This window comes from Erinaceus europaeus, chromosome 9 (genome assembly GCF_950295315.1).
Source record: "Erinaceus europaeus chromosome 9, mEriEur2.1, whole genome shotgun sequence".
In the NCBI taxonomy this organism is placed as follows: Eukaryota; Metazoa; Chordata; class Mammalia; order Eulipotyphla; family Erinaceidae; genus Erinaceus; species Erinaceus europaeus.
Genome location: NC_080170.1, coordinates 80,428,933 through 80,439,408, shown reverse-complemented (window position 1 = coordinate 80,439,408; position 10,476 = coordinate 80,428,933). Strand labels below are relative to the sequence as shown.

General features: G+C 36.6%; 1 protein-coding gene across 6 annotated transcripts in view; it reads left to right on the top strand.

Moving 5' to 3' along the window:
• Positions 1–1,174: 1,174 nt before the first annotated feature.
• Positions 1,175–10,476, top strand: part of CD86 (CD86 molecule) — an 88,842-nt gene continuing 79,540 nt past the window's right edge. The window contains exon 1 of one of the 6 annotated variants that reach the window (XM_060198296.1): positions 1,175–1,658. In XM_060198296.1, coding sequence (XP_060054279.1) covers positions 1,511–1,658 — 148 coding nt within the window. In that variant the 5' untranslated portion in view covers positions 1,175–1,510. The remainder of the gene's footprint in view (positions 1,659–10,476) is intronic. The other 5 variants (XM_060198297.1, XM_060198287.1, XM_060198288.1 and 2 more) reach the window with 5 other exon arrangements.

The following is a 10,476-nucleotide window of genomic DNA, read 5'->3' as shown; positions in this document are numbered from 1 at the left end:
CTTGGAATTTACTTTTGTATTTGGTGAAATACAGTGGTTCAGTTTCATTCTTCTGCATGTTTCAACCCATTGTTTCCAACACCATTTGTTGAGACTCTGCTTTCCCCATTTAATAGTCTGGGGACTAGACTTCTAATAGATCCCTTTCTCTACCATTGTTTGTCATCTCCATCAGAAGCAACAGAGTGGACTCGCTTGTGAGCTGCTACAGTTCCTTGCCCTGAATGTGGAATAACAATGGTAAGGATGGCCCCACTTTCTAAAGCAAGGCTGGGTCAACATACTCTGCCACTTGAGGAAGACTTGTCCTGCAATGAGTGCAGCCTAGAATGTTCCTATCTGTGACCAGACCATGGAATGCGAGCTCAGACCTACAGGGATACAGAGGTTACACAAGCTCCTGTGCTGAATATGGGCCCCAGGTAAGATTGATGGAGTTTACAGTTAACAGTATGTATAGACTTTTTCCATATTCAAGAGATACTTTCTTCCCTAATCCATCTTTCTAGTCCTATTTCCAACTCTGACACCATCTTCTCAGACAATACTCCTAGACCACTTGCATGTTAGCTGTTGGGCTCAGATAAAAATTAGTAAAGTCATGGGCCCATTGGTATATAAAATATAAAATAAAAAATAGACCTACTAGCCTTTTCTAAAATAGAGACCCCCAAATCTCATCTGCTATATTCTTACCTTTAGGTTCTTGACTATCAAACAATTTTTTCTACTTTTTATCTTAATGCTTTTCAGCCACCAAGTTGCAGATGCTACCACGAGGTCATCATGACTTTCCTGGGCAGAGGACCTCACCAGTGTGTCCTGGAACCCTACCTCTCCAGAGCCCTGCCCCTTTAGGGAGAGATATAAACAGGCTAATAGTATGGACTGACTTGCCAATGCCCATGTCCAGTGGAGAAGCAGTTACAGAAGCCAGACCTTTCACCTTCTGTATCCCATAATGATCCTGGGTCCATAGTCCCAGAGAGATAAAAATAGAAAACTTCCAATGGAGGGGATGGAATGAGAAACTCTGGTGGTGGAAATTATGTGGAGTTGTACCCCTCTTACCCAATAGACTCGTTAATCATTATTTCACATAGCTCAGGTCTATGTCAGGCACTCATTGCACTGAAGGAAACTTCAGTCTCTCTCTCTCTGAAAAAGAGCTTAGAGCCATGAAGTTCTGGCCATGACAAAATAGTAATAATAATAGTAGTCAATTGTTGTATGTTATTTTATTGTATTTTATAGTACTGAGATTTGTTCTCTTTTTAATTATCTGATTTTCTAGGCCTTTTTAAAAAGTAATTTCAAGGGAGGGGTTTTTAGCCAGGCTTATTTTGATGTCACATCTTAAACTCAAACCACTGGATGACTTTTAAAGTTACACTTAGATTGATGTCACCAAATTCAAATGCAAGGAAAGAGTTAAATTTCTTCCACAAGTGTCAGCAAAATCTGTAGAAAAAAAGAGGAACAGCCTTTATTAAAAAAAGTTACATGGTATATGGCCATTGAGAAGGAAGTTTTCACAGGCGTGGAAGGGTTTGCTCCTCCTTCTACTCTCACTGGGACTAACACAGACAACACAGAAAAGCAGGGTCATTCCCAGTCATTGGGCCAACAGCAAAAGCAAGCAAGATGGATCTTGAATGGTGAGTGATCCTTCTTATTATTTTATGATTGGCAATTATGAGCTAAGTGATCTCAGTTGAAGATTGTGCTGTTTTTTTCTTTAATTCCCAAAATTCTGGTATGTGTTAAGGGTATTTGAATATAAGGGCCAAAACAGAAATAGTTAGAAAAGTAGTCTATACTGTGAAGTTAACTAAAGCTTCCATTTTGAGAGTTTATAGTCTACTGACTCCATGGCTTCAAGGTGGGAAAACTTGTAATTTCATCTTAATTTTTCTTTTTTATGAGAATGGAAGTGACAGAGAGAGAACAGAACACTACCATGTACCACCATCCTTGAAGTTCTCATGTTTTTGTCTTTTGTCACTTTCATACTGTGCTGGGAACCAAGCCCAGAATCTCACACTTGCAAAGTAATGCTCTACTAATGAGCCACCTCCCTGGTCCTTTGAAAAACATTTTACAAACAAAGATATTTGCCACCCAAAGGTGAGAATTATTGAGATCAGTTTGACCTGAGGGTGAGAGAATAAGATAGAAACATTAGGAAACTTGTCAAAGAAAAAGAAGAGGAAGCGCAGATATAAAGAAGAAAACACAGAAGCTAGATAATGAGTCATAAACTAGCCATGGGAGATTCTGAGTAGTATGAGGTAGTGGAAAGAAGTCAAGTAATACCACTTACTCTTGGGTATTGAACATACATAGTATCCTGTCTTCTTGTGCTATTTCACTGCATTTAAATCTCTGCTATGACTTTCAGACTGAGACAGAGCGGTAACATAAAGGGGCGAAATATCTTCCTCAAATTTGCACACTAGTAAGAACCAAATCTATCTCTCTGCTTTGCTCTATACCATATTTAATTGTTAATTATTTTATTTACTTATTGGATAGAGGCAGAGAGAAATCAAGAGAGAAGGGGGAGATAGAGGATAGAGAAAGATGTACCAGTAGCTCTGCTTTACTACTTGTGAAGCTCTCCCTGTAGGTGGGGACCAGGGGCTTAAACTCAGGTCCTTGTGCATGTGTGCTCACCAGGGTGTGCCACTGCCTGACTCCCACCACAAAGCTTCAATCTGTGGCAGGCCCCAGTAGCAGGGATTTTTTGGAAGACGTCCTACCCATGTTTCTCACGGACATGGCTGCTAGAGTCATTTATTACTGCCTGAAAATCCAGGTAACCCTCACCTACTCAATACCTATTGTGCTGGGAAATCACTTTTCTATTTTTATTTCAGAAGATTAGAATGAAAATTTCACCTAATATCTCCTTTTTAATATTCAAATGAAGAAAATTTCTTTCTCCTCCAGTAGAAATTTGGAATGTTTCACATATGAGAAAAAAAATTCTTTAGTATTTATATATTTTATGGAACCTAGAAGTAATACCACTTAATTATGCTAACACTGCCTACAGATCACACTAGAATCACAGGTCACTATTTATATGACTGTAATATTCTGTTTCAGTGTCTAATAATTGGTCATGAACAAGAGATTTTTAAATTTAAATAGCTAATTGATGATATTTAGTATCACTAGAAATAAAAACATGCAAATAAAAACAGTGAACTACCATTTTATTTTTTATCAAAATTTTTTTTTCAAGTAGGCAAGCAGAATTCTACATATTGTTAGGAAGGGAGGTCCATTTGTGTCCTTACTATCTGCTGGTGGTAATATGATCTTTTTAAAAAATATTTATTTATTTTTCCCTTTTCTTGCCATTTTTATTGTTGTAGTTATTATTGTTGTTGATGATGTTGTTGTTGTTAGAAAGGACAGAGAGAAATGGAGAGAGAAGGGGAAGACAGAGAGGGAGAGATAAAGATTAACAATTGCAGACCAGCTTCACCACTTGTGAAGGAAGCAACTCCGCTGCAGGTGGGGAGCTGGGGGCTTGAACTGGGATCCTTAAGCTGGCCCTTATGCTTCACGCCATGTGCGCTTAACCCACTGCGCTACCATCTGACTCCCAGTAATATGATCTTTTTGGACAAAAAGTTAGCGATACGTGTAATAAGCTCTTAAAAATGTATATTCCTTTCATCCAAACAAGTTCAATTTTTAGAACTTTCTACAAAGGATATAATCAGGTGAAGTTTTAGTGGTATGAATATTTTTCTTGCTGTTGTTTCTACTTGTGGGAAGCCTAAAAACCCTCAATGTCTAAAAATAGACAATTAGCTAGTTATGCAATAACCATAATGGAATATTATGCAATCATTAAATATTATATTATAGAACAATACAAGTCTTTTTATTTATTTGTGTTGAGGAAATGTTGTTTTATAAGACTGATGTCACAGGGGTATAATTTCATATCTCCCTAAATATGTGCCAACACACCTGTTCCACCACAAAAGTGCCATCTCTCTCCACCATAGGGCACTGGGGTTCTAGTCCCTTTTAATCTCCTTATAGCCGACACCCTTTAATATCCTCAGATATGCTTTTAAAATGGATCCCAAGTTTATTGACATCTTCCCCTGTATTTTACCTTGCTATCGAGTAATTCTCAATGTGTTTAAATTAAGGAATAAAAGATAAGTATGTAAAGTTCTGATATTTTTTAAACATGACACATGTACACAAAATGTTCTGAAATATAGATCACTTTATCTTCTTTGTGATTTTGAAATTGAATCACATCTTAAATGTGATTCAAAAATTAAATGAGATATACTTTTTCAAATCACTTCATGGAGGAAATTCTGATTTATAAGACTGTCATTACTATGTGAGTATAATTTCTTTTTTTTCTTTTTCCTTTTTTCCTTTTATTTATTTTTGATCCCCACCCCATTGTTGTTTTGTGAGTATAATTTCTTTCTTATTAAAAATATTTATTCATTCATTTATTTATTTTTGTTGACCTTTTTGTTGACCTTGTTGTTTTATTGTTGTAGTTATTATTGTTGTTCTTACTGATGTTGTTGTTGTTGGATAGGACAGAGAGAAATGGAGAGGGGAGGGGAAGACAGAGAGGGGGAAAGACAGATACCTGCAGACCTGCTTCACCGCCTTTGAAGCAAACCCCCCCCAGCAGGTGGGGAGCCGGGGTCTCTAACCAGGATCCTTATGCCGGTCCTTGTGCTCTGTGCCACATGCGCTGTGAGTATAATTTCTTACCTCCCTTAATAAGTGTCAAACAACACACCCACTACCATTGCTCTCTATCATGAGAAACTGAGTCCTCAACCCCTGCGCCGCTCTCCCCTTTAGATTCCTTGGATCTATCAAGATAGACCACAACTAATTAAAGTTTCACTCTGTATTTTTCTCTTTTTTGTTTATTTGTTTTTTAAGTTCTAGCTGTGAGTGAGATTATTCAACAATTTTCCCTTCTCCTTCTGGCATATTTCACTTGCAAAATTCCTGCAAGTTCCATCCAAGTGTAGCATATGAGTAAATTTCATCATTTCCTCTAACAAGTAGTATTCCACTGTGTCTATACACAACTTCCTATTTTAAAAATTATTTTATTGGGGAAATGATGAGTTATAGGACTTCTGTTGTCACATGTGTACAGTTTCTTATCTCCCCCATAGGTGTCAACACACCATACCCACCACTAATCATTATCTCCTATCATAGGACAATGGGTCTTGAACCTCCGTCCCTTTTTAGAGTCCTTGGATCTGCTGCAGTAAACCAAAGCTAGTCTTTTGTTTTATATGTCCCTCTCTTTGTTTCTTAAGTTTCACCTATGAATGAAACCATCCATCCAATATTTGCCCTTCTTCTGCCTTATCTCACTTAACATTTCATTAATAATAATTTCATTATTCCTTATATACACCACAACTTTCTTAAATACTTGTTTGTTATTGTACATTGGGTCATTTCCAAATTTTGGCTACTACAAATAGAGTTGCTATGAACATAGGTATACACAGATCTCATAAGATATGTGTTTTTGTGTTCTTTGGAGAAATACCTAGGAGAGGAATGGACTATATACTAAAAACTAAATACCTAGGAGAGGATTGTATGTATTATTTTTAATACTTTGAGGTGCTCCAGACTGCTTGCCAGAGACTGGACTGATTTACATTCTTACCAACAGTGTAAAATGGTTCCTTTTCACCACATTCTCTCCAGCACTTGTTTCTGTTGAGCTAGATAGTTAAGAAAAAGAAACTCATGCATTGCCCCCCAAATAAGACTTTAAGGAAGGCAGCAGGAGGGAATAGTGTTCAGGTCCTGGAACATGATGGCAGAAGAGGACCTGGGTGGGGGGATTAGATTGTTATGTGGGAAACTGAGAAATGTTATACATGTACAAACTGCTGTATTTTACTGTTGACTATAAAACATTAATCTCCCTAATAAAGAAAAAAAGAAAAGGACCCAACAATCAGGTAGTTGTCTATTGGTATATGATCATAATTTGTAGAATTCCATTGTAAGAGTTTGACTCTTTGTGTTTAAATTCTCTCTCTTTTAGTCTCTGACTCTTCTTTAAAAAAATAATCACTTTACCCATAATTCACAATTAAATCCTTATTGGACTTCTTTCAGAGAACATACAGAAGAGACTAGCACATTGATTTCCTTATTTTATAGATATGACAGCGTTATTCTAGAGCAGGCTACACCAAGGGAGGAAGAATAGTATAGTTGTTAAGTGATCACACTTTGAAAACAGCCTGCTGGGACCTAAATCCCTCAGTGTCTTCTGCTTTCTAGTTGCATGACCTTGGACAAGCTGGTTAACCTCTGTATCTTCAGATTTTTATCTGTTGTAATTGTCATAGGTGCTTGTGAGACTCTGATGAGGCTCAATCATGAGAAGTGCTTAGAACAATATATATTTTTTATTAAGTAACAGAAATTTATTGTCTCAGCACTCTGAAGTCTACATTGTGTTAGCAGGTTGATTCATTCTGAAAACTGTGAGGAAGATTTTTAAAAATTTATTTTTAATTTTTATTATTTTTAAAATATTTATTCCCTTTTGCTGTCCTTTTTAAATTGTTTTAGTTATTATTGCTGTTATTGATGTTGTTGTTGTTGGATAGGACAGAGAGAAATGGAGAGAGGAGGGGAAGACAGAAAGGGGGAAAAGAAAAACAGACACCTGCTGACCTGCTTCACTAATTGTGAAGCAACTCCCCTGCAGGTGGGGAGCCTGGGGCTTGAACTGGGATCCTTACAGCCAGTCCTTGTGTTTCATGCCAGGTGCGCTTAACCTGCTGTGCTACCCTGACTCCCTTTAATTTATTTTTTAGGGCATTAATGTTTTACATTTGACAGTAAATACAATTGTTTGTACATGCATAACATTTCCCAGTTTTCCACATAACAATATAACCCCCATTAGGTCCTCTGCCATCATGTTCCAGGACACGAAACCCCCCCTACCCACCCACCCCAGAGTCTTTTACTTTGGTGCAATACACCAATTCTAGTTCAAGTTCTACTTGTGTTTTCTCTTCTGATCTTGTTTTTCAACTTCTGCCTGAGCCTGAGATCATCCCATATTCATCCTTCTGTTTTTGACTTATTTCACTTAACATGATTTCTTCAAGTTCCATCCAAGATGGGCTGAAAATGGTGAAATCACCATTTTTTAAATAGCTGAGTAACATTCCATCATGTGTATATACCAGAACTTGCTCATCTGTTGTTGGACACCTGGTTTGCTTACAGGTTTTGGTTATTACAAATTGTGCTGCTATGAGCATAGGTATACACAAATCTTTTGGATGGTTGTGTTTGGTTCCTTAGGATATACCCCCAGTAGAGGAATTGCAGGGTCTTAGGGTAGGTCTAATTTTTAGCCTTCTGAGAGTTCTCCAGACTGTTCTCCACAGGGGTTGGACTAATTTACATTCCTATCAGCATTGCTGGAAGGTTCCTTTGTCCCCACAACCTCTCTAGCTGTGAGAAAATATTTATTCTAGGCTTCTCTAGCTTGATAGTGTTTTGCCAGTGATTTGGTATTTCTTGGTTTGTGGAAGCATCATCCCAATTTCTGCCTTTGTCTTGGCATGGAATTTCCTCTCTTTCCCCCAATTCTATTTCTGTCTGTTAGTGTGTCCAAAATTATTCTTTTATATGGACATCAGTCATACTGAGCTAGGGTCTAGGTGGAGGTTAGATAGCATAATGATTATGTAAAGAGACTCTCATGCCTGAGGCTTCAAAATCCCAGGTTCAACCCCCCACACCATCATCATCCAGACCTAAGAAATGCTCTGAAGGAAAAAAAGAAAACACATGCCAAACTAGGGTCTACTTCATGACTGCAATTTAACTACGACGTCTGCAATGACTGCACAGTGAGCAGTACTCTGGTAAACAAAATTATATATATATATATATATATATAATATATATAAAGTTATATATGTATATAATTATTTATATATAGTTATTTAAAATTTATATTTATATTATATATAATTTTGTTTATATAGAATAGGTATAATTATAAATATATAACTATAATTTTGTTTATATATAATATATAAAATTACATGTATTTATATATAATTATTTAAAATTTATATTATATATATATAATTTTATTTACCAGAGTACTGCTCACTTCTCAGCTCTAGTTTATGGTGGTACAAGGGATTGAACCTAGAACTTTGGAACCTCAGCCATGAGAGTCCCTTTGCATAACTGCCATGCTCTCTAGCCCTGTATCACAGTTTCTTTCTCTGTGTGCATTCTTAAAAAAATATTATTCATACTCAATACATTTATTAGGACAGTGATAACAAACTACACAAAGTTGAATGGTTTCAACAACAAAAACATATTGTCTCATAGCTTAGAAAGCCAAAAATTCAGAATGTGCATTCTATTCTTTTTCTCTCTCTTGTCCAAACCCAATACACTTCCTGTATCTTCCATTTTGTGAAAGATGCCACAGTCTCCCAAGTTCCACATCTATCAAAAACGAGTACTTAGACTTTATCCCAAATGTATGCCTTCCATTTGATCCACCATAACTACCCTGATTTCATATCCTTAACAATATATATTTAAAAGAAAAAAGATAGCTTGTAAGCTGTCTACTTTTATTTAGAGAAAAACAAAAAAGAGCAAGAGAAACTGTGGATAAGAGTACCAGAGAAGTGGTAAGAAACCAAAAAAGGGTTAGATCACCTAAGCTAAGAGGAGAAAAATATTTCCCAAAGTGAAGGACAGTCACAATGTCAAATTCTGTAGAATGGTGAAGTAAGAAAATGACTGAAATGTCACTCCTGAGGCCCTCAATGACCTTTCCAGAGTATTTCTTGTTGAGACAAGGGAGAAAATCTTTTAGAGCTTAAGACTCAGAGACGGTAGAGATAGTCTTCTCTGCAAAATATTTAGTGATGAAAAAGGATCTCGTCACTGAACCAAAGTCACCTTTAGTGCACATTAAGAACTATGTGGAAGCAACCTAGAGTCATAAACTAGACTCAGCCTCATCTCCATTTATTTACGTAACCACTTTATTGAGGACATGCTGATTTACCATCCTTGTCATCACTACAAGAGTACATTTTCACATCTCCCCAAGTTAGGGGTCAGCACACTTCACCCACCACCAAACTGTCATCACCACCTACCTTAGGTTACTTGGTCCCTAACACCAGTTCAATTCTTTCCGACCATCACTCTTCTGTGTTCTTGGATATACTGAAACAGACCACCATTCATTCATTCACTCATTTCTTTCCTTGCATTTTCCTTTGCTTTGCTTCTTAAGTCCCACCTATGAATGAGAGTATCTGGCATTCATCTTTCTCATGTTGTTTTATTCTTACTTAACATTATTCCCTCTAATTCCAACCATGTTGTAGCAAAAGAGAAGATCTCATCTTTTCTTACAACTGAGTAATATTTCATTGTGTTTTTATGCCACAATTTATTTATCCATTACATTTGTGTAGCATTCCAAATACTGGCTATTACAAACAGTGCTGTGGTGAACATTAGTGTGGATAAACTTTTTCAAACAATCGTCTTTGTGTTCTTTGGATTTCTTTCTCAATCTTGATAGTTAAACACAGGAGAACAAAAGTCAATACTTCCTTTTCTTTCTAAAACTGGTTTTGGATTCCAAGAAGAAAGGGATTTTTACAGTTGTCACTTACATGTTGGATTTTTGGTATCAAGAGAGTCTTTTCTGTTTGGTTAAGCTTTAAGAAAGTTGTTATTGACACTTCTCAGAGATGAAGTCTGTGGTGAGTCTGGTGACTGAAAGAAGAAAGTGAACCTGAATGGAATTTTGGGGATCATGCATAAGTTATATCAATAAAGTAAAACTCAATGGAATTGAAATATAGAAGTACTAAATTACTTACATAATAAGTGTTAAAAATCTAAAATTTTCTTTTGATAGCTCAGGGATATTATTGGCCAACCAACCCAAATATTACAATTTATTTATTTATTTATTTATTACCACTCGGGTTATCACTGGGACTTGGTGCCTGCACTACTAATACACTGCTCCTAGTGGCCATTTTGTCCTCTTTTTTTTTTTTTATTTATTTACTTAAGACTTTTATTACTATTATTTTTTTTACTTGTTTTAGTGAAAGAGAGAAAGAGAGAGATACTAAATCACTGATCAGTTCTGGTTTATGGTGGGGCTAGGGATTGAACTTGGGATCTCAGACCTCAGGCATGAAAATCTTCTGTATAATCATTATGCTGTCTCCCTAGTCCTTCATATATTTATATATGTGTGTGTGTGTATGTGTGTGTGTTGATAGTACAGAGAAAATTTGAGAGGGGAGGGGAAGATAGGGAGAGAGAAAGAGAGACACTGGCATCATTGCTTCTCCTAACAGGTGGGGGGCTAAGGGTTTGAACCCAGGTCCT